Raw genomic sequence first — 26,091 nt, 5'->3', positions numbered from 1 at the left:
ATAATTTGATCCCTACTGTTTATCTTTATACATGACGTTTTATATTATATTATATTAATAGTAACGTATTATGCAATTCATTTTATATTTAAAATGCATATTTTAAAAGTAAATAAAATGCAAAAACGTTAAGTCTAATTAATTAATCTAATCAAACGTACTATTTTACCCAATATTTCATTTGAGTCTAATTAAACGTACTATTTCACCCAATATTTCATTTATTTATTTATACTATTTTTACACATTTTGTGCAGTTTTGCTTATTTTACCATGTTAATTACATTTGAGTATTACATTGTTAGTTTTGCAACAAGCTCATGCCAAACTAATGAACTCAGTTACTAGTTGAATCTCTCATGCACTTCATGTTATCACTGCTGTTTGTAAGCTGCACAAAGTCGCTCATTTAATGTAGAATGTTCCAAATCGGTCGCTTGTAAAGTTCCATTTCAGTTAGAACACTGCATTAGCTCAGGTTTTGGAACAGAGCCACAATGTCTGCATCAGAGAATGAACTAGGGACACTGTGTTCCTGACTGTTAAGTGCTGCAAATATGTAATTATACTCCAGCCCAAAGCCCCTCTCTGAAGTGTAATTTATCATGGATTGATGACTTGATGAATACAGTTTGATAAACCTGTTTTTTATTCTCTCATTACAGCAAGTGAAAAATGCACTGAAGTATACAATCGGATTTGTGATTGTGTGTTCAGCGCTGCTTTTGATTGGGTAAGTGCGATTTGTGGGATTATAATATTCTGTGTGTGTGTGTGTGTCCATGTGTGTGTGGAATGGTCGATTTGAGCTTTATTATATCATTCACTCATCATCTTTAACCTCCATCGGGGGTACAGCAGTTGTGAGAATGTTGGGAAATTGTTGGACAGAATGCTGATAATAACCGGTATTTGATGACTTTGTGGAATTGGAGAACAAACTGTAGCTATAATCTGAGTAGCCATTATTAGTTTAGTAGAGAGTGATATCTCTACTTGGGGGCACATCAAATGCTGATAGTATGACATTTCTGGGGGATTTCTGCATAATTTGTAATACAAAGGGCTCTAGCCAAAATCATGAATGATTTTCGATAAACTTAGATTGGAACTAGTAATTTGAACAATTTTGAATCAGTAGGTTCTGCTAACAGGCTAAAATCAATATATTCCATTATGAAAATAAATAAGATATACACAGTTTATTTCTGGACAGCCATAGAGCTCAAAATCTACTGCAGGACATCAAATTAATGTAAACATAAATTATAAATCATAAATTTATACTTGTTCCTGATCTTATTGTGCATGATAACTGAGTGCAGGTTATTCCAAATATAAATAATAAATATTAGTCTTGTGGTCTTTTCTTGCTCCACTTCTCAACTATCTCCATTCTGGTACACTACTATTCAAGTTCCATCCATCTATCCATATATATATATATGTGACACCAAAGACTGGAATAATGGCTGCAGAAATCTCTGCTTTGCCATCACAGGAAACAGTTCCTCTTAAATTTAAATCATATTTCACAATATTACTGTATTTATTGTATTGTTGATCAAATAAATGCAGCTTAGGTGAGCAAAAGAGACCTTCAAAAACATAAAATAAATAAATAAATAAAAACTTATCGACCCAAAACCACCCCGATTTTTATGATTCAGTCGATTCTTTTTCTCTCATTGGATATCCTGTAATTTGTTAGATTACAGATGTAAAATAGAAGCAAAGTTTTATGCTGACGAAAGTAATTATTTGTAGTTAATAAGCAATACTTTTGTTTTTATTGCTGAAAAATTGGAATAAAGACTATAGTTGGGATCACTTTGAAATACAATGTCTTTGGTATCGTTTTTGCACAACACATGAACCAAAGGTGGTGCCGTAAATAACAAAATCAAATTATCTGGCATCTCTAAACCTGGCAATTTTCAAGACTTTGAAAGGTTTTTTTGTCAAGCCGTGTAACAATTGTTAACCGAACTAAAAACCAACATGCAGTCTGAATGTGTACAGAGACATGGCATGGCTTTGTCCCGTTTAACCTCGAGTTTATACTTTTTGTTCTCAGCAGTGTTCGTGCAGCATAAACATAATGGATTTTCTTTGCCGCTGCAAGAATAACACGTCTGCTCACCAGGTCATATAATTTAATGTGCTCTCAACCATTAAATAATGTTCCTGTGGGGCAGGATACCTTCATCACACCTTCATGTCGTATAGACCCAGTGGGATGGGTTACTTTGATCGCAGAATGGGAAGAAGGACATGCCATGGACCAAATTTAAAAGTGGGGATGGCACTTCGGACAGAAGCAATTTGGTGTTCATTTTACCTTTTGAACCAGTGCAGTGTTTTACCAAGAGTATTGAGTCTCAGGGTTCCTGATGTGGGAGGACGTGATGGCTTTTTCCATCGTCTTTTTTTCTCAGGGTGAGACTCGGAGTCCCTGTGTTTGTGATTGTTCATTTGGAGAGTTTCTTCTTTTTGTTTGCCTGTTTTGATTGGTCTGCGCTAAGGATGGCACTTATAAATGGAGAGCTGACCCTTCCCAGCTTCTGTAGTGCCATTCAATCTCTCATACCCGTCTAAATGTCTCAAGAGCTCTAAGTGCACTCTATCAATGCCGTACTTGGTCTAAGCTCCAGATACATGGGCCTTGTCCCAAAAGGACGTCTTCATGTGTACCTGCATTCACGTGGCCTTTCTCTAGTGCGTGTCTGTGGAGTCCACGAGACCACAAAGTGCCCTATTTGTCATTTTAGGTTTCAAAAGGGTGATCATGAGGACATCCTTAGTCGTGTTTGGGCTATTAGCCTGCAATTAGCCACCAATCGTTGCTTACAAATTTGGCTGTGTGCTATTGTGATATCATTCAAATGGCAGAGTGAAAGTTAACTATATACAGTGAGTTTGGCTGACATAGGATTTTGGACTTTATTTGATGACGGCAAACGACAGGGGAAAGTGGATACAAAGGTCAGATACGTGTTGAGTCTTTGAGCTTGTGTACCTTTGCATAAACCCTCACGGAGTCCTTGGTCGATTTATGAAACCGTGTCCTGTTGTGCGTACAGTTTACAACGTAATTTACTGACACCCCTAAAAGATGACATTTTCATGCACGACGCAGCTTTTCTGAAGTGACACGTCAATTGAACTCGCTTAGATTATGCCAGTGATGCTGAATGATGTGGCTGCATTTAAAATCAAAGTGACCCTATTTTGTGGCCATTTGCATCTGTTGCGGTTTGAATGTGGCCCTTTTGGCTTCTGAAGTTGCTGATTGGATGTTAACAGTGGGTATTATGTGTGTCCTTTAGGGCTGCATGATTATTTTGTCATATATTGTGACATTTAACATCCAATATTGTTGCTTAGATGTTCAGAGAAACAAACAGGATGAATCGATCCAGTATTCAGTATTTCTGCCAGATCGGGTATCGGTCAGACGAGACCGATCCAAATCTGATTTTGTGCGTATACTATTCTGTGCTATTGTTAAGCCCCACAAAAGCACAGAAACATTATAAAGTCCATAAAGTCCAAGTGTTCTGAAGCCATTCCATAGTTTAATGTGAGGTACAGATTTATTTTAAGTCGTTAAAATCAAGTTCACGTAAACTCTTCTCTCCGCTGCGGCTGTCTGTCATCCTCTGTTCAGCATTCAAACTGCGTGTCCCGTTCGGTTACGACAGTCAAGACGATGAGAGTGCACAGTAACTGAAATTTAAAACTGTTAAAAGAAAAGGCTCAATAAACTATCGCACAGATTTAGTAAACTACACATCAATATCCGTTGATCCTCTTTCCTTTGTGCTTTGAACTTCTCTACACTGCGCGCACGGGATGCACATAAGCGCTTTGTGCCGCTCTGTATTGGAGCTTTTTGTATTATATTACTTTTGCGCAATGAATGATTATTTATAGCGTTTCTATAAAGAAAGGCTATTAATAATCTAATTTATAGCACAGTAATGGAGGCAGCATCATATGATAGATAGGACTCCTATCTATCATATGTTGCTGACTGCTATACTTTTAAAAGAAATGTATTTTAATTTTATAGTTTATATTTATATACATATAAATACATTTACTTGCTTGACCAGATTTAGTCCTACACTTATTCATTTTTATTTGTTGCCCACTAAATAATGTTATTTCACTATGTTTAGATTTGATAAAATTGTGCACTCATGATTTTTCTAGAATAACTTTTGCTGCTAAATTAACCACTAACCTAGTTTATAATAGTACTTTTGTAATAGATTATGATTATATATTTTTTTCATTTGTTATTTTTAATTAAAATGAAGTTGTCTATATTTAGTATTGTGTTTAACACACAAAAGAGTGATGATCAGGTCAACACACAGAAGTGTAGAAATTCTACATTGATTTAAAAAAACAAAACTGAATTGGATCGGAATCGCCCGATACTCAGAATTTTCTGGATCCGATCGGATCTGAAAAAATGGTATCGTTGCATCCCTATCAATGGTATTTATTTTATAAGGGTGAATATGCAGTTTATTATTATTAATACTAAAATGTCTTATAAGTACCTCAATAATAATAATAATCAGCATATGCACTCTTTATTTTATTATATTTTTTGTATTATTTTGATTAGCTGTGCAGCCCTAATTATTATTTTTTTTTAATTATTCAGTAGCGTCAGACATTTAATAGTCATAAATATTTTCCTAATTTATATGTTCTTATTCATTTTTGCCTTTTTGAACTTGCACCATTATTTTTATTATTATTATTTTGTATATTTATTTATTTTATTTTATTTATTTATTTTTTTGGATAGGCACTGGTCAGAAAGAGTCATATATAAGCATTTTAGTTGGGGAATGTTATTTTTAAAAGTAATGCATTACAATGTTGCATCACAGCATTAAAAAAGTTACTAATTGTGTTACTTAGTTAATTATTATGGAAAGTAATGCATTACGTTACTTTTGCATTACTTTTTGTCACCTGAACTGGGCTTGCTTATTCATTTCCTGCTTATTAGTTTTTTGGCAACTGTAAAGGCCCTAAAAGTGAAATTAATAAGCCTCAGGCTGAATAAAGTGCCTCTGCCTTTGCTTCCCACTCTCAACTTCTCTCAAAACGGGGACAGGAGGGGTAACTTGCATTACTTATTTGAAAAAGTAACTCAGATATTTTCTTGTAAATTTAAAAGTATGGCATTGCTTTACTAGTTATAAGTTAAAAGTAATCTGATTACATAACTCTCATTACTTGTAATGTGTTACCCCTGATACGGTATATGAGTTATAATTGCTGGACATACAAATGATGGAGTTGATACAGACTAAAACTGAACCTTATGGTTAAAACATGGGATTTTTTTTCAGACCAGCTGTAGCCTGAGGTATTTGCTTATGCAACCTCACCTTGTGAGTGATGTTCTCCTCATTGGAGATGACTGGCTTTCTTCGTGTTGCAGATATTTACTCAGAATGTGAGCATACTGTATCCTGAGTTGCTTTTAAAGCTTGCGGCGATACATCGCGTGAGCTGTGTACAAGGATCTCTACATGATAGTTCACAGTAAACACACTCGTGCCGTCAGCCACAGACATACATATATACAAGACAACAGTTTACCTTTTGGGTAAAGGTGCTCCACTTAAAGTTGTATAATACATTTGGAAGAAATGTTTTTAAACGATATATACTCACATAAGATAAAGATTCCTACTTTTTCAGTGGTCTAGAAAAAGATGTATTCAACGTTAAGGTGGATACATTAATAAAAAATTAATAAAATGATATCCCTTTAAATTTTACAAAACAAGTAAATATTCTTTTTAACTTTAGACATTAAATATATTTCTGTTTAATTTATATAATACATTGTATTATCTTGATGCTTTGCTTTCATAAAAAAATTATGTATTTTATTGATATTTTCAAATGTAACTTTTATTGGATGTGCCACCACGATTCTTAAGCTTACCAATACAAACAGATGGTTTAGGAACCAAAATATATTTGAATTCGTATATTCACGTGTTCATTTTTGCTTTATAAAATTGCATATTATGCTATTGTAATTTGATCACTTGTTTGTATATTTGATTGAAGAGATTGTGTTTGCTTTGTGACCATAAATTTGTCTTCTTTTTTCTTTTTTTTTGGAGTAACACTAAAAACCATATTATGTCGCAGTGTGTATGTATCTACTGTCAGAGATTTATTAGAAAGATATTAGAATGATTTCTGAAAGATCATGTGATGCTGAAGACTAGACTGGAAATTCAGTTTTGCCTTTACAGGAATAAATGACATTTTAAATTAGATTAAAATAGAGAACAGTTATTTTAAATTGTAATGGTATTTTACAATAAAACTGTGTTACTGTATTTTTGATCAAATAAATGCAGCCTAGGTAAGCATATAAAAAAAATATCCCTCCACAATTTGAACTCTTACCAATCCCAAACTTTTAAACAGTAGTACATAAATCATGACATTATGATTGAGAAATTTGAACTTCTGTTGCAGGACATTTGTTCCGTTGGAATCTCCGCCAAACCAGAACTCCACTCAGTGGGAGAAGGTGCAGTATCTGTTCGAGGAGCTGGGCAGCAGCCGTAAGTACCATAAAGGCCTCTTTAAGTGAAATTGCAGCTCAGTTTTACTGACACTTGCAAAGAAAACGGCAAAAAGAGCTTTGTTGAAGCCTTCCGGGGCCACAACACCAGAACGACGGGTGCTTTTTCGAAAGCGATGGATGCTGCCGAGCCACGAGCAGAGGTGATGTGTGGGCTTGGCAGCCCTGACATTTAGCCTCGTCAATGTCAACAGACCTCATTGTGCTACCTAAATTTGCTGTCTTGGAAAAAAAAAAAAGAAAAAAAAAAAAAAAGACCTGGCTGCTTTTGACATGTCAATCAGGTCTTCCATTTGAAGCAGGAGTGGCAGGCCCATGTTTGCACCTGCACTTATAGATGTGTGATTCAGTGTGGCCTTGAACATCCACCTCTTTTGCTCAGTCTCCATTAATGCAGACAGCAGTCCAGGGTTCTAAACTAAGCTCCTAATTTGCTGCTTATTAATAGTTAGCCAAGTAGTTGTTAAGTTTAGGCATTAGGTAGGATTAGGGATGTAGAATATGGTCATACAGAATATGTGCTTTATAAGTAGGAATAAACAGCCAATATGTTAATAATAGGCATGATAATAAGCAACCAGTTAGTAGTGAGAATTGGTCCCTACACTAAAGTGTTACCAATATTTTTTGTTATTTTTAAATAAATGTTAACTGAAATTTGATGTAATATTTTTAAAAAATCTTAAACTTCATTTATTTCAGTTAGTTGCCAATGCAACATTTCCTAATTATTAACTTAAAGTACTAAAATAACCCTAAAAATGAAGAAAAGCAATAATGACTAAAACGTTAATTAAAATTAAAACTAAAACAGAATATATATATAAACAAAATAAAAATAAACACCCCTAATTAATTTTGTTCTCTTATGTTGTATTTTTGTTGAAATTGAAGTTTTGCAAGAAAAAAGTACACCAAAGTCCGCTAAAATATGAAACAAACTGAGGTGTTCACACTGCTGAGGACAAAGGATCATCCCTTTTCTAATTTTTCTAGTATCTTTTTTCTCTATATTTAAGGGACTGGTTGAGCAAAAGAAAAAAGGAGTCTGTGGAAAGGAAGCTCCTATGTTACAATGTCCATGTTTGAGTATTTTTGTGTCAGTGTTCTCCAGAGCCTTTCTCATCACATTCTGAAGGCTCGTTTGAAGGTCACATAACAAGTCACATGTCTTTTTTACTTCCAGTAAAAGTCATTTTTTGTGCCACGGGTTGTTTTGCTCTGAGAAACCAAGTGTGATTTGCCAACACCATGGTGTTCCTTCAGAGAACTTCCCTTGTTAGGTTGGGTCATGACACTTGCTTCACTCTCCCTTGAAGACCATCAAGTTGGCAGGAATGGAGCCACTAAAGAACCCAACCTAATCCAATAATAGCCTGGAGTAAGTCTGTGACTCTTTGAGACAGTGCCTGATTCCTGTGAGGGGGTCTTAGAGCTGTCATTGCCCCTTCCCAGCAGCCCTGGCCTAATGAATGGAAATCAAGCAAAAAGTCTAGGTGGAAGGAACATCAGAAAAAAGGGCCCTTTTGAAACAGGCTTGTTTGTCAAAATCTGCAGCAGAGCTTGAGGTTGACAGTCGTGGTACCCTGCTCCTCATCTCCACTCCGCATGTTAAATTAGTAACCAGACCCTGTGTGCTATGTAAGCAGGGTTATCATGTCCCTGAGAAGCCTTGGCTGCTGAAGGAGCACCTTGACCCAAGCGGCTAGACAAGCTGACGAATTCCACCCAGTGTCATTGCGAAGCCATGGTTGTCCATTACCAATTCCACAGATATGCATCGGTTCAGTTGCCGGATCCCCCATGTGAAACAGAAATAAAACGTAAACTGAATGCAATACCCGATTCTCCATTAGCGGGTAAGACAGAGGCGAGAGGGCGAGGGAGCGTGCAGAAGGGTAGACAGCTGGAGATCTGATCTTATCACAGACATAGGCTCGAAAAAAGTCTCCACTTAATTATGCAGCGGAGGCCCGGACCCAGAATCCACTCAGACAGCTCTTGTTCTCTGATTTACCTTCCCGCTGAGCTGAATGTGTTTCAACGAGAGCCACATTTCAAATTGGAGTTAGAGTGACGTAGTGTGACGAGGAGGCATCAGGCATCAGCTACGCTGAATCTAATTTGGATTTGATGACATAATTTGGCATTCATAGCGCTAGTCTGTAATGAGCCAGAATAGTGAAAAAAATTAGCATCATAAGGTGGTTGCAAGGTGTTCTGTTTTAGGTGTGTGGAAAATGACAGATTTTTTTTTAGGAAATCTCAAACCGAATATCCATTTTTGAATACTGTGCATTAAACGTTGTGATGTCACGTTGTAATTCACTTGTAGCTTTTAAATGATATAATTTGTTTTATAATTATTTTTTTTCTAACACTAAATTAATTTTAATATTGACTGTAACATGAATATAAAAACTTGAATTTTAGATTTTTGAAGTCATATAACTCTTATTTGTCCATAAAGTAATCTTTAAAAAACATTTAATATTATTGTTACATATAATCTTTAGCAAATCTCAAAATGAATATCCATTTTTTTAAATATTTTTTATTATGTCTGAATTTACTTGTAGCATTTGTATTAGTGTTTTTAATTTATAATTCTTACTTATTTATACTAAATTCTATATAATTTTAGTATTTATCATTTATTCTTTATTGGCTATAACATGAACATAATTATTTTACATTTAGATTACCTTTGCAGTCATCTAACGTTTATTTTGCATTATTTTATTCCTTAAAAACACTAGTTTAATAATATTGTTAAACATATAATCTTTAGAAAATCTCAAGATTTTCATTCTGTACATTATAATGAAGTGATGCCTAAATTCACTTACAGCATTTAAATGATTGATTTTAGATTCACTTTATTTTTCATTTGCTACAGCATGAATATAATTATTTTACATTTGGATTACCAGTCATGTAAAATTTATTTAATTTTAAGGTAATCTTTAAAAACACTAGTAATTTAATAAAATTGTTTAGTATATCTTTAGAAAATCTCAATATGAAAATAATTTTATATATACAGGTGCTGGTCATATAAATAGAATATCATCAAAAAGTTGATTTATTTCACTAATTCCATTCAAAAAGTGAAACTTGTATATTATATTCATTCATTACACACAGACTGATATATTTGAAATGTTTATTTCGTTTAATTTTGATGATTATAACTTACAACTAAGGAAAATCCCAAATTCATTATCTCAGAAAATTAGAATATTACTTAAGACCAATACAAAGAAAGGATTTTTAGAAATCTTGGCCAACTGAAAAGTATGAACATGAAAAGTATGAGCATGTACAGCACTCAATACGTAGTCGGGGCTCCTTTTGCCTGAATTACTGCAGCAATGCGGAGTGGCATGGAGTCGATCAGTCTGTGGCACTGCTCAGGTGTTATGAGAGCCCAGGTTGCTCTGATAGTGGCCTTCAGCTCTGCTGCATTGTTGGGTCTGGCATATCGCATCTTCCTCTTCACAATACCCCATAGATTTGCTATGGGGTTAAGGTCAGGCGAGTTTGCTGGCCAATTAAGAACAGGGATACCATGGTCCTTAAACCAGATACTGGTTGCTTTGGCACTGTGTGCAGGTGCCAAGTCCTGTTGGAAAATGAAATCAGCATCTCCATAAAGCTTGTCAGCAGAAGGAAGCATGAAGTGCTCTAAAATTTCCTGGTAGATGGCTGCGTTGACTGTGGACTTCAGAAAACACAGTGGACCAACACCAGCAGATGACATGGCAGCCCAAATCATCACAGACTGTGGAAACTTAACACTGGACTTCAAGCAACATGGATTATGTGCCTCTCCACTCTTCCTCCAGAATCTGGGACCTTGATTTCCAAATGAAATGCAAAATTTACTTTCATCTGAAAAGAGGACTTTGGACCACTGAGCAACAGTCCAGTTCTTTTTCTCCACAGCCCAGGTAAGATGCTTCTGACGTTGTCTCTGCTTCAGAAGTGGCTTGGTAGCCCTTTTCCTGAAGACGTCTGAGCGTGGTGACTCTTGATGCACTGACTCCAGCTTCAGTTCACTCCTTGTGAAGCTCTCACAAGTGTTTGAATCAGCTTTGCTTGACAGTATTCTCAAGCTTGCAGTCATCCCTGTTGCTTGTGCACCTTTTCCTACCCAAATTATTCCTTCCAGTCAACTTTGCATTTAATATGCTTTGATACAGCACTCTGTAAACAGCCACACCTTTCAGTAATGACTCTCTGTGACTTACCCTCTTTGTGGAGGGTGTCAATGTTCGTCTTCTGGATCATTGCCAAGTCAGCAGTCTTCTTCATTATTGTGGTTTCAAAGAACAAGAGATTCACGGAATTTATACTGTAGGGATGGTCATTTATTGAAACTCAAATGTAAATATTGTAATATTTTGAGATACTAATTTTTGACTTTCATGAGCTGTAAGCTCTAATCATCAAAATTAAAAGAAATAAACATTTGAAATATATCAGTCTGTGTGTAATGAATGAATATAATATACAAGTTTCACTTTTTGAATGTAATTAGTGAAATGAATCAACTTTTTGATGATATTCTAATTATATGACCAGCACCTACTGTGTATTATAATTTGATGCCTTGTAGTGTTTAAAATATAATTGTTTTATTGTTTGTTTATTTAGATTTTTAATGTTGTCTGTTTATTCTTTATTGGCTAATAAAACATGAATATAAATTTCAATATTAGTTAGAATTGTAATATTGGTGCCTTGCTTTTTCTCTCTGTCTGTGCATTGAATATAGGCCTAGTATATGTCTATGCTAAGTTTTTTTTTTATAAATAAGATAAATTGCTCCCAATCAGAATAGTCGAGAACCTCTCATATAGTGCATAGAGGTTTGCACCACTTTTGTTCGCTAATATTTTTGTCGATAATTGTTTGGAAGCAGCGCGATTTCTCTTTTCCTGTAATCCAAAATCCAGTAAGTGAGTTGGCTTTGGCAAGCTGCTTTCCATCTCCATGAGGTTATCATAGCAAGCTCATGTTGTGAATACCGCAGCTAAGAGCTCTTTAATATACACTTCTCAGTGGCAGCGGTCTCCTCGGCGCACATAAGCCCGAGGTGCTCCGTGCATGTCGAGATAAGGGCCTCCACTCTCTCCGAGTGCCGAGGAATCAGCCGCTAGAGCAGCTGTGGAGCCGCCGCAGATAATAAACAATATATTCTCTGTCCAATCCCTCAGAAAGTCTTCCGGAAAACGCAGGTCCCCCTGCATTGTGAGGAGTTCATAAACAGAGCGGCTTTCCGTAGCAAACACGAACGCCATTGTCTCCGGCGTCGTGCCTTCGCCACTTAACAAAAGCGGGGACATCACAAAGGGAAACACCTATTCAGATGTAAATGCTCATTTCAGCCATCAGACATCAAAGCTTCTCTTCTTTTTATATTCTTCCGTTTGCTACATTAGGAAGCAGGAGTGTAATCATCTTCATTTCTTCTCGTCTGCTTTTGTGTCTTGGGGCTTTTTGTGTATGGAACGTGGTGGGTGGCCCAGCAAACACTTCTCAGACTTCATGTGGTTCAACAAAATGGAAAGAAGTCATTTTGTGAGTGATGTAAAGCAGTTCCTGAGGAAAATAAACAGAGAACAGTAGGTTGCATTCAATTGAGGTATGCTGCAGGCAGAAGGGGGCTTTCTGGGCTCAGGGCTGCCAGGATGCTGTGTTTTGCTCCGCTGGGCCATAGCTCAGAACCAGAGGAAAGGGGAATCGTGCGAGTTTGTGTGTGTTCAACTCTCTTGCTCCCTATGACAGGTGGGATCCTAACAGGGAGTGCGGTGGCGGTCACTTCCCATAAATCTGCCTCAGCTGGCCTCAGATCTGACAGCTGGCATCATGCCCTCTCCTCTTTTCACTCATTTTCCCCCTTTTTTTCTCCTTTCTCACGGTTCCATATTCCATCTTGTATCTTGAGGACTAGGGATTCACAAAATGTCAAATGTACTTTACCAAGTCTGTACTAAAAAAAAAAAAAAAATTATTATTTTGAATGCGAGCAGTCAAGCCATTCACAGCAAAAATACAGGGGAAGAGCAGAAAGATGGCGCTGTCTGGTTTTTTTGTCCATTGATTTTCTGGTGAGTCTTGTACGCTAGTTTTACGCAGTAAACAAAAGTCAGCATTTTTCTTTTACTGCACACATCATATATATTCAGTATATATTCATGAAACAAAAAGAGTTATAAGAAACAAAAAGGTATTCATAATATAACAATTCAAGTAGTTTTATTAATATCTATTAATAAAATATTAATATTTATTATATGTAGTGATAAAACTATATATTTTAACAATGAAACAAATTTTTTTTGTAATTTATTTATTATTTTTTTCACTTATTATTTACTTATAATAATTACTTGATAAATGTGAACATAATGCTTTATTAAATTTTGCTTAATCTACCTAATTATAAAAGCGCTTTTAAAGTTCTTTTAAGTACTTTTGCATTCTTTGTTTAAATATAATTTATTTTTATATTGTATTGATATTTATTATTATTATTATTATTATTATTTATCAACAACAACAGTTTATACTGTTTACATTTTTAATTTGTTGTATTTCTCATAATTAGTTTATTTTTATTATTTTTAGATTATTTACTTGAACAATTACTTGATAAATGTGAAGATAAATGCTTACATTTTACTTAATTTACTTTTTTTTAAGTTTAAATACTTTTAAAGCACTTTTATACTCCGTAATGTTTAATATATCCATATATTAATGTTTATTATTATTATTATTATTAATCATCAACAACAATAAATATAATAAATAAAAAATAATCTAAATATAACTATCTAATCTAATATAACATATTAAAATATTACAACTTTTAATTAAATATTAAAAGTTTTTAAATAAAGCAAAATGTTTAGTAGCATGTTAGCTTTTGCTGTGGTATCAAGAATTGTGAAATTTTACTGGTACTAATATTGACTATTAAATAAAGCCGTATTTTTATTGAAGAACTTTCCTGAACGTCCTTTATATTTTCAACATGTCGTTGTGACTATTAAAATTTAGAGGGCAAAAACTTTGCTGACCTTTCAGTAACTATGTCAGAGTAAGAGGAGGTTGAGAGAAATGGTAGTGAGAGAGGAAAGAAGATGAGGTGCATTGAGAAATTTCCCTGGGGGACAGGAACTGCTCTGAATATCTGGCGTATGACCAAAACTTAACAGAGCTCTGCATTTGGCCCATGTCATAAATAAATTTCCCCTCTGTCTTGCAGATGGCCTGGCCGCCCTGTCGTTCTCCATCAGCTCGCTCACCTTGATTGGCATGCTGGCAGTGATCACATACACGGTGAGTGGCCAACAGAGAATTGGTAATGGTGGGTGGTTACTTGTGCCCCATCGATTTGCATGCGTTTACGAGGGTTGTGTGCGAAGAGACTGCTCAGCACTGTCATGGGGAAGCAGTTTTAGACATAATATGCATGTTTCTGTCCACAATTTAAGTATGCTTGTCTATCCTTTTATAGGTTGAAGTGTGTGATTTCTGTACTGCTAGTATCAAAAACACTGCCTCATTTGCCATTGGTTGAACCAGTGTCATGCTGGTTTGGAAGCTCAAACAAACTGCAATGTTTTGACTATGTAATGACAACAACTAAAGTGATTATTGTGATTATAGATGTGTAAGAGAAGCATTTTCCTGAAATGGTTGTTGACCTAACTTTGATTGGTCATCTTCATGCGTTGATTTCTCATATGCCACAAAAGCCGCCTGTATGGAAACAGTCTTTGATTGTAGTCATCCTGAATGATGAAGCGGCCCCTCAACGTTAGAAATGTTTTGTGATTCTTGCGTTTTGGCCTGCAATCGCTCAAAATGACACTCTGTCATTTCTCACCGATGTGTGTGGACGTGTGCCTGAGACATCCGCGTGATGTATATGCCCTGTTATCTCTCTCCTATTTATATATCTGAGCCTGAAGGCCATTAATAAATGCCCGTATTCTGATTCCTTCAGCATACTGTAGCTGTTCTATTCGGATAAGATAAATTGATTGTACTGTAACACTTGTTAATGTCATCCATTTTTCATCGCCAACATCATGAGCAACCAGGCTATGAGAATCTCCGCTTTATCAGGGATTGAAGTGAATGAGGTGCAATATGTTTCACTGTGGCACACTATTTTTAAATAATTCTATACATATTTAATTTTAAATGAAGGAGCGTATTTAGTACCGTAATCATTTTTGCAGTGATAAAGAAATTGGTATCGTGAATTGGTGTTTGTGTGCATAATAATATATGCATAATATTTTGTAATATTTTTTTTCAGGATTCTATGATGAATAAAATGTTGAAAAAAATAGCATTTATTCAAAATAGAAATGTAACTGTATACACTAGTGTTCAAAAGTTTGTGGTCAATTTGTTTTTGTTTTTTATAAGAAATTAATAATTTTATTTAGGATATTACATTCATAAAAAAATAATAGTAATGACTTGTATTCTTATAAAAGAGTTTTATTTTGAATAAATGGTCTTCCTTTTAACTTTTTATTCATCGAATATTTCCAAAAACTACCACAAGTTCAGTAAATATATTATATATTATATATGTGTGTGTGTGTGTGTGTGTGTGTATATATATATATATATATATATATATATATATATATATATATATATATATATATATATATATATATATATATATATATATATATATATATATATATATATATATATATATATATATATATATGAATGAGGCACGTATATATTTAAGAAAAATGTTATATTTGTATATTAAATATAATTATATATAATATACTAGTGCTGTCAAATGATTAATCGCGATTAATAGCATTCCAAAATAAAAGCCTTTGTTTACATAATATATGTGTGTGTACTCTGTATATTTATTATGAATATATAAATACACACACATGCATGTACATATTTCAGAAAAATATGTTATGTTCAGTATATTAAATATATTTATATATAATATAAATTATATGAATATAAATATAGTCATGTAAATACATGTTAATATTTTCAAAATATATACTGTATGTGTGTGTATTTATATATACATAATAAATATACACAGTGCACACACATATTATGTAAACAAAAACATTTAATTTGGATGCGATTTAATCGCGATTAATCGTTTGACAGCACTAAAATATTCATATATACATGTGAATACGTAAATATTTTCAAAATATATACTGTGTGAGTGTGTATTTATATATATATATATATATATATATAAGCATACATATAATCTTACTGATACCAATCCTTAACAACACATTAAAATTTACACATTTAGTTTTGCATATTAATTCTGAAATTTCAGTAAGAAGTTCACTATTGAGTTACTGCTGTTATTAAGTCTATTAAGTCACTATTATGCTGCTGCTTTAAGTGTGTTTTTCATGTAATTGTAATTGTACATCACAGAGACTTTCAAGCTATTGAATACAGGCCTGTATTAAAGGTTTGACAATTTTTAGAATGCTCTGAGGATGGTAATGTTCTCCTTTCTGACCTCCTGTTGTCAGAAGCTCAGAGAGTGGTTTATGGAGAAAGAAAGACTCCTAGTGCACTGTTGTTTTTGATCTTCTCGGTTGTGGTACAGAAATTCAGAACCAATCAAAGATTCCTTGTCAAAAACCAGGGTTCACTCACTCGGGCTGTTCCTATTGCACTTTCTCTTTCCTATTGTTGCTTTTCTCAGCCCTCCTCCCTTTCTACACCAAAGAACTCGAATCACCCATCCTCCCTAATCCAAGTTTCCAAAGCGATGGGTGATTTATCATAACGGCCTATGTGTTATTATTATGCATGATTAACCTAATGGAATCTAAGTGATGGGCGCCGTATGCAGCCGCAGTGTTGTCCAGGGTGGGCAGGTTAATTTATCACTGCACTTTGAGCCAAGGTGGCCACTTGCTCTTAATTCAAACCACTGGCCGAGATGTAAACCCGTAATGACAACACCACGGCCGGCTGCGTTTCAACTAAACACTAAAGCAAGCATTTCAAACCTTCAGCACTTGCTGTTTTTGGCTAGCATCACACTTTGCTGAGCTACTGGGAAATTAATATTCAACCTAAGCACATACAAACAGGAGCCTCGGCTTGTTAATAAGCCTCTGAAGTGCCATATGGTCAGGGCGGGCGAAGCTAACTTACCTATCCAATGCGTGGATGGCCAGCTCTTAAAAACAATCATGCTGGGAGTTTTAATCGTGCTTTTTAACTGAAACAGCATGAAGTTGCGAAAGTTTGGTTATTTCAGGCTGTTTGGGGGTGAATTGCTTATTCAGGAAAATGCAGAAGAGCTCCTTCTAGGTAAATGTTGTTTATTCTTTGAACTGAAGAAAGTGGTTTTGCACTTGAAACACCTTTTTTACTTCCTGCACGATGGCTCGTATTTTGTTTTAATCCTCAGAAGAGTGAATTCAAGCATTTGCACGTCTTTTAAAATTTCCACCGACAGGTTTTAAATGACAGTCACTGTTGTGTACAGTATATCGGTTCTTGCCACTTTATTCTAAACTTTTCCCATTAGTGGTCACCAATCACCTTGAACTCGTCGTTACCTCATCCGTTTTTATTGTCTGAAAGGGCTCTCCTTTTTTGACACCTTTATGTACTCGTAGACCCTCCTTTGTCCAAGATGCCGTTTCAAGAGGCCTTCCTCAATGTTATGAGGTGCAAAAGTGTGTTTTATGCTTGATCGAGCCCAGTTCTGCTCAAAGCGGCTTGTGACCTCTCAAAGTCTAAACCGGTTGCTGTTCATCTAAAACGCTGCTTGCATTCTCACTTGAACCATTTAACGTCCTTCCCTGTCTAATATAGATGCTGAGGTCTTATATCAAGCTCAATTTGCTGCTGGTGTGACGTTACAATGAAAATGATTGACCCGCTGACTTTTTAATGTGCATGTAATATTTGCATATGCATATGAGCGTATATCACGGCTCTTTGATCTGTCCGCTTGACCGTGGGCCGTCTCAGTCCCTGTGCTGCGTGACACAGTGGTGATTTAAAAGTCTGGCTGGCTTGCTGACGTTCAGCCCTGGAGGGTTACTCTCCCTCTTAAATCTGCAGCCCAAAGATGCTGATTCCCAATGAGAGGGTGACCGCATTAATTTCCACTGATTTAATCATAGTGCTGCAAAAATGACCTGCGACTGGCAAGAGAGCCTCTTCCTCCTCCTCACCGTCTCGGGTGCATCTGAGGAGCCACTTCAACAACAAATGCCTCAATTTTAATTTTCTCAGGTCTCCTCTTATATGCAGAGTTTCTTTTTCCATATCTCAGTCCTATTCATGGGATTCTTGAGACAGAAAATATGTTTTTTCCACCTGTCTTTTTAATTAGTTCAATTCTTTTGTTTGCTTGTTTGATGGTTGGTTGGTTTTAGGAATATGATTATACTTTGGCTGCTTCAAATTTCTTTCTTTCTTTCTTTCTTTTCTATAATGACACTATAGATTAGATATCATGACCAAACAATATATTATATTATGTTATAAAAATAATTGTTAGTTCATGATACTTAATATATACTGTCATCATTATTATTTGTGACCTAGGACCACAAAATCAGTCATAAGGGTCAATTTTTGGAAATTGAGATTTATAAATCATCTGAAAGCTGAATAAATAAGCTTTCCATTGATGTATGGTTTGTTAGGATAATATTTGGTTGAGATGCATCAATTAGAAAATCTGGAATCTGAGGGTGCAAAAAAATCAAAATATTGAGAAAATTGGCTTTAAATCTGTCCAGATGAAGTTCTTAGCAATGCATATTACTAATCAAAAATTAAGTTTTAATATATTTACGGTAGGAAATTTACAAAATATCTTCATAGAACATGATCTTTACTTAATATCCTAATGTTTGGCATAAAAGAAAAATTGATCATTTTGACCCATACAGTGTATTTTTGGCTATTGCTACAAATATACCCCAGCGACTTAAGACTGGTTTTGTGGTCCAGGGTCACATTTATAACTCAATTGTTTACAAGTTGCTTGTTGACGGCAGACAGTGGTAGGGAATAGTTGCACACTAACTATACTGTGTTTTTTACCATTTTATCTGAAACGTTGTATTGGCCAATCAGCACCCAGAACCAGAGCTGCAGTATGCGTTTTATAAAACATTTTAGATATTATATTAATTTAGTTTTCACCATGACAAGTGAGACAGATGTGTTTCTCTCACAATGTGCTCCACACCTGCATGGACGGTGTAAATTGACAGTGTTATATTTACAAAGCAACAGCAAATAGAATTAGCCTCTCATTTCCAGCAGTGTAACACGTTTGTATTTAATTTACACACTACAAAGGGACAGAAGAAATACTGAAACACCATCTGGCAGAAGACCATTGCTTGTTGCATGCTTAACTCTCTATACATCTGTTTTTTTTTGGGGGAGTTTTTTGACAGTTTTATTCACTTTGTCTTCATTATGGCATGAACAAGGTAGAGAGTGTTTTAATGCGAGATCGACCTTTTGATAGTTTAATGTTGCATGTAATTTTATTGGATGTACTGATTATTGTTGTTGAAAACAGATTGGCATAACTGTACATCCGTTTCCTCCTTCATCAGTAAAGATACTTTTGTGACATTATTTGCATAATTACAGAATGCTCCATTGACATTGAAAACATGATTTGGATGTTAATTTAAATGACCTCGAACACAAAGTTAAAGAGTTTAAAGAGCTGATTACTCAAAATAATCAAACAGCTACTTGGTCGTGGCAAATCCAGAATTGTTTTTTTTTTTTCATACAAAATTAAAATTTTATTATCATAATGCTGTGACTTTCTTCTCAAAATATGTTACACTACAATTTTATTTCCAAATTTTAATCATGAACATTTGTGAATTTACATTTTTGGTCTAAATATTTTGTTATCTAGATGTTTATTTTTCTTAATTTAATTTTAATTTTTTGCGCTTGCTTGTAAGTCATTGTGATGTCCAATTTGTGAGCCTTTCTAATATGTTTTTTTTTTTCTAACTGGAACAAAAATCATTTTGAATGATTCAGGAGAAAATTTGACAGTGATTTTTCAAACAAGTAGAAAAGCCCTAAATTTAAAGATTTATTTTTTGCCATTTCTGCCTTATTATGATAGGACAGTTATTAGACAGGAAGCGAAGTGGGAGAGAGAGGGGGGACGGGATCATAAAAGGTCCACAAGCCGGGACTTGAACTCGGGACACCCGAAGTGCGACAGCACTACATGTCCATGAGGCTATTGGCGCAAACAAAAAAAGCCCTAAATTTATTGGGCAAGAAGTGAGGAAACCCTGCTAAAGAGTCTTGAGGTATATGGTAGTCACATTATTGTATTTTTTTGCAAAGTCTGACACATTGAAAAGTGTAAAGAATGTCAGAAGAAATTCATAGTTTTGTGGCAGCGCACACTTTTCCCATGCAGGCTGTTGAACAAAAGCATCCTTGTGTAAGGGGGTGCACGCCTCCACTTTTTCTCTTCTCTCTCTCTCTCTCTCCAATCCCCACTTTCATCCCTCTCTCCTCCGATCTCCCAGCTGACAACCGCAACCCCTTCATCTTCCATCTCTCCACCTTTCCTCTTTCTCTCTCTCTCTCTCTCTCTCTTTTCGCCCTCCTTCTCTAACTATCATACTCTCTCTGTCTCCTGCCTCGGGTCTCCTTTTCCAATCAGTACAGAACACACCTGTTTTTGTTTGGAGTGTCTCTTTTATTTTTCTCACGCTTGACGGACTGCAGGGGCGAGGAGGGCAGGAAAGAATGGGAAAGGGAGGCGAAGGAGGAGGAGACGTCTCACCGGGGTTGCAGGACAGATTCCTCTTTTATGAGGAGCGCTTGGTATTCGGGACATGGTCCGGCCTTTAGAGCCCTCGTGATTCATAGCAGAGGGTGTCACGGCCCGTGGCGACAGACGGACGCACTTGGCCTGACTCTCGCGATGATGAGTTTTGCAGAGCACGTCACTTTCCCTGCTTTAAAAGCATCTTCGGCAGAGAAGATAAAAAGGTCACCAGTGTTTTAGCTGCCTTCTGAAGATCTAATTGTGCCGCTGACTTTTGTCAGCATTTTGATATGAAAGCTTTTGAAAATGGCAGAACCGCACGAATATGGGTGCATGAGGGTTTTTTTTTTCTTGAGGTGTGTGTGTGTACGCACAACCTGGTCTCTTTTATTCTCTGCTTGTATTGATTTGCCACCAGGAGAGTATTGAAGATGGTCTTTATTTTTAATTAAAGTTCACAAAGCCCGTATTGAGAAGGCTAGCAGGCTTCTGACCCAAGCCTCACTGCATAAGACCTGTGCTTCCTAATGCCAAGATAGGAAGAAAAAAAAAACATAGATGAGCTCAGGGCGTTGAAATAACCTCTGATTTACGGCCCCCAGAAACTGCAGGGTTTTATCATATTTCCCTACATAAGCTCAGACATTTCTTCTCTCGTGCACTGTGTGTGTGAAAATACACTTCGTGCTGTCACATGGGGGCACTGTTAGGCTGTGCATTGCTGGAAATCAAGCCGTTCATCTCAAAATGGTCGCTGCATGCAAACACACACTCTCACACTCTTTTCATCTCCTCCTCTTCACCCTCGTTGCACAGAAAACACAAACATGAATTCAGTGGGCTTCTGAATGACACCATTTAGAAAGTGCTCTTTTATTATCAAGTGCCGTAATGTATGGATTTAGTTCCCCTGCATAGTGGTACTTCGAAGCGATCAGCGGGACTCTCTGTGAAATTGTGGTGGCACCTGATGAGTGTGAATGGTGTATAATTTGTCTTTAATGTTCATTTTTTCTCCATGTCAGGCATACGGGATGTCCGTCCTGCCGCTGAACCTGATTAAAGGCACGCGCAGCATCCTGTACGAGCGGCTGGAGAACACTGAAGACATGGAGGAGGTGGAGCACCAGATAGACAAGCTCAAAGCCAAGGTCTCTGTTTGTGTGAACTGAATTCAGATCAGAGCTCTGCTCGCTTTATTTAGGATGAACTGCTTGTCTGTTGCTGTCCTTGAGGTCAGTGGTTCTCAACTGGTGGGTCTCAACCCAAAATTGGTCTGAGGGCTGTCAACAGATGCAAATAATGAATGCAGTTTGTATACTACCGTTCAAAAAGTTTGGGATAGTTTTAATACTTTTATTCAGCAAAGATGCATTAAACTGATAAAACAAATGACAGTGATGAAGATAATGTTTTTGAGCAGCAAATCAACGTATTAGAATGATTTATGAAGGATCATGTGACTGAAGACTAGAGTAATGGCTGCTGAAAATTCAGCTTTGCCATCACAGGAATAAACACTATAAAATAGTTATTTTGAATTATAACAGTATTTTTACAATGCTATGGATTATACTGTATTTTTGATCTAATAATTGCAGCCTGGGTGAGTGTAAGAGTCTTCTTTCAAAAACATCTTACTGACAACCAAAGATTTGGACGGAAGTGTAGTTAAGTAAAATAAAAAAGCTTAAAAGGAAGAAGAAACACTTCCCATATCTTGCTGTCATATGTTGGTGTCAAAGGTTGTACAGTGTTTTGACAAAAAATAATCTGTCATTTGGTTGAAACTACACAAATTAGGGAGAGACCAACATGGTTAGGTTATATGACATCTGTATAAACCATCAACAGAATAGCAAAAACTAAATGAAAATATGACCTAGACCACACTAAATGTAGCTGTAACAGTAGATCTTTTAATTGAATCGCCAAATGCATAATGTAAACAAGGATAAGCAATGGTTTATACCAACTTCAGCTTTTTGTGGTAACTAATTGGCTGCTGAGAAAATGAAACATCAAAATTCAAAAGACATTTTTAATTTGAAACCAAATACAATATAAATACCAGTATGATGTATTTTTATACAATAAGCAATTTTGTACCTTTCTCTTCAGTGTGCCGATGGGCGTCCTCTCTCTATGAGAGACCGGAGGAACCTCCAGGATCTTGAAGCCAAGCTACAGGTGCTGCATCGGCGGGGCCGTCACCTGGAGATCGCAGAGAGGAACTGCTGCAATAAAGTGGGCTCTGCTCTCCGTCCCATGAAGGTGTGTTGAGTTTAACCTCAGATAAACTTTATTGACTTTGTACATGTGCTTTTTGCAGTTTCAACTACTCCTGATTGCCCACATTGAAGTGGTTCTGTTTGTGACAGTGTTGCATGTTTGGCTTTGAATCACAGAGGTCATGCAAAAAGAATTCCAGTTTTCTACGATCTTTTTGAAATTACTTTTTTGTTGTTGTTGTTGTTGTTCAGTGTACTCTCAAAAAAAAAAAAAACATCTATTGAAACTAAGATGAAAAATGGCTGGTTCTGAATATCTACAACTTTCTGACAACTGAAAACATTTGAACAGCCACATTTATTTTATCAAGGTGGCACAAAATTCTTTTAATTCTTATGGTGAGAGAAAGCCTAAATTATGACAAAATCTCTTCAAAAAATAAAAAGCTCATGACTGTAATGATGATTTTTGGCAAATAAACTTGAATAGAGTTTGCAGTTGTTTAATATCAGTTCTGAAAGAATATAATTCCTTTAACTCATACTTTGGATCAAACAGTAAATACTTCAAACCATAAACAGCTGTCTTCCCACACACTGACACAACTGAATATCCAGAGGTGACAGTTCTCTCTGATGGAATAAGAGTGGCATTCGTAAGAGATTTTAACGAGTCAAATGATGCCAGATCGAGTTCAGCTCTTTGTGAACTGCAATCCTCACCCTGTTGCATCACATTTTGTCAGAAGTCATTCAAATGGGTTGTATTTTCTCAAAAGTCATGGTCAAAATTCGCCCTATTTTCTTCCACAATAAGTGTTCCTGGTCTTTATCAGAATGTTTTTCTGCATCTGAAATAACTTTTCTTTCTTTATTCTGTCAGTGTGTTTTTATTTTGTTAAGGTTAACTAATAGACAAATAGCTATTTTGACAATGTTATCAGATTATTTGAATTTTAAGTCTGGCCAGTTTTATAATCCGGTAATTAAATGGCTGTTACCATTTAATTTAATGAAAGTTACTGCAATAATAGTAAATAAATTTAAATGCCATCTGTTTCACTTGTAAATCCATTACATTATGGAAGTAAAATGTGTTGCAGATGCCATTTCATGTTTACTTAAAAAATTCAATTGGTTTTGCAATAAAATCATCAGAGCAGTTGCATAAAGTATGATTTATTTCATTTCATTTATATTCTTTTTTTTTCCCCTTTTGATGTTTTTTTTTTCAAGCATTTTCGTCATATTTTTCCTAATTAATTGTTCCATTATGTCACTATCTTGCAAAGTCTATCAAGGGGGAGGTGTGAAGGAAATTAATTTTCCTGGTGACTTTGATGTAACACGTACATTATGACTTCATTTGAATGCCAACATGTTTTCCCAAGAATATCAAAAAAACCTTTGGGTTTTATCACCTTGGCACAGATTTGCCAAACTGAGCAACCACTTTTCTAGATGCATTATTTCACCTTATTACTGTGCTTTCGTCCAGCTAATGAAGCAATTTTTTATCGAATATATAATATCTCTATTTATTTATTTGGCAGCTCATTTTCGATATATGTGCTCACTGGGAATGACCTTGGCTGTGTTAAAGCCAAATGCTAACATGCTCTAGTATTACTTTCTTTCTCCTGTGGGACACAAAAAGTGATGTTTAAAGAATATCCTGGCGATTCGCATAAACTGAGGCTATTAAGCATGAAAATAGCAAAATGTGGTTGAGTAAATGATGACAGAATTTCTATTTTCAGAGAACTGTCCCTTTAAATATACATGTAATGATGCAAAAAATCGCTGTGATTGTCACAAACCTTCTGCACTCCTGTAGCCTATCTTTAAAATGGTTGCCGTCTTTCATTCACTTGCTGTTATTCTTTGCATCGTTTCTTCTCCCAGCATGCTCTGCACCAGAGGGGTTCCTCATTTCCGTCTTTAGCGGTCCACTAGCAGCAGACATGAACATGGCACTCTAATGATAGACTCCAGACTCTATTTATACCTAAACTAGGCTTGAGATTTACTAATTTTCCCATAAGAGCTTCAGGGGAAATGCATACTGAGAGGAATCTGTCTGCCAAACGGATCTCTCCATAAGTCACTGTGCCTCGTTTACATCGCCATGATGCGCTGCGCTGCACTTGTTTTAGCTTAGCATATGTCTTTGATTTGCAGTGCAAATTTAACGATTTAGTGCAAAGGTCAGCATCTCCTCTTCATATTCTCCAAGGGCCATTTTCAGGCTTGATTCGCGCTCCCTGCTGCGAAGTCTCACGTGTACTTTGCTGTCGCTAACACAACATGTGTACTGATATTCAACACGTTTCAATGCGCCGTGCTGTGAGAGCCAATGGCGTTACGTAATAGAGTTGCGCGGCTGTAGAAAGTGAGGCCCAGTGGGTGGTTTGTTAACTGTTGCATGGGTGGTCCAATGGGGCGATTTGATACGTGTGAGTCCCTGCTGATGAGTTTAGATAAATTCAGCTGTCAGCACAGACTAATAGATCGCGAGGTACAAGAACACATGAGCGCACACTTCTATTACCCTTTAATGTGGACCCGGCAGATGTGATTGATTCCATTAAGAGAGCAGGTTAATTGACCTAAATTCTGTATCAGATTGATTGATTAAGTTTGATTGATTTTAATTATTGTGTTTACCGTTTCATCTGCGGCGGAAATTGGTTCAGAAAATTGAAAGTGGTGTATTGGAGGTGCTTAGGTATTTTAATGAGCCCTGAGAAGATGAAACGCAACACTTACCATGCAAATTGCACATATTTCCTCCCTTTGCGACAAGTAACGAGCACGCTGGATCTATACATATAGTCACCACGGTGGTTCGCTTGTAACCGTAGAGCTGTAGTAGATGTGCACGTGTGTCAAGAGGTTCGCACATTAGAACCCAGCAGGCCCTGGGAATGACGGCAGTGGCAGGTGGTCACGAGTCCAATTATAAAATGAAATAAACCTGTTTATGAAGCCTGTGCGAGTGTGATACCTATAGAGGCTTTCATTATCATTCAAAGGATATTAAAAAAACCTCTCCCGTAATGCACTTTCAGACAGTGCACTGATAACGCAGCCCTTGGCAGAGCTCGGAGCAAGGACGATTATGGACCGGGCCAATGTGACCAGGGGCGTCTGACTGCCAGGGGCCTCGAGCGGTCCGTTATGGACAAACATGGGAAACAAGCCGCTGCAGATGTAAAATTGATATAGATAACAAACAGAGCTTGAATGTCTGCACAATGTGAAATAAACAAAGCAATGAGAAAAGTTCACTGTTTATGTGCCTTCCTCAAGGCAAATAAGCATCCTTAACGCTATGTTGTATAGTTCACTGGTATTTTGGA

General features: G+C 36.1%; 1 protein-coding gene across 1 annotated transcript in view; it reads left to right on the top strand.

Moving 5' to 3' along the window:
• lmbrd1 (LMBR1 domain containing 1) overlaps positions 1-26,091 on the top strand; it is a 93,429-nt gene that overhangs the window by 27,101 nt on the left and 40,237 nt on the right. The window contains exons 5-9 of the mRNA XM_058796432.1: positions 666-733; positions 6,535-6,623; positions 13,923-13,996; positions 21,524-21,649; positions 22,620-22,772. Of these exons, the coding sequence (XP_058652415.1) occupies positions 666-733; positions 6,535-6,623; positions 13,923-13,996; positions 21,524-21,649; positions 22,620-22,772 (510 nt within the window). The remainder of the gene's footprint in view (positions 1-665; positions 734-6,534; positions 6,624-13,922; positions 13,997-21,523; positions 21,650-22,619; positions 22,773-26,091) is intronic.

Source organism: Onychostoma macrolepis, chromosome 13 (assembly GCF_012432095.1).
Source record: "Onychostoma macrolepis isolate SWU-2019 chromosome 13, ASM1243209v1, whole genome shotgun sequence".
Taxonomy (NCBI): domain Eukaryota; kingdom Metazoa; phylum Chordata; class Actinopteri; order Cypriniformes; family Cyprinidae; genus Onychostoma; species Onychostoma macrolepis.
Note: the sequence above shows the minus strand (reverse complement) of the source record. Positions and strands in the feature narration are given on the sequence as shown.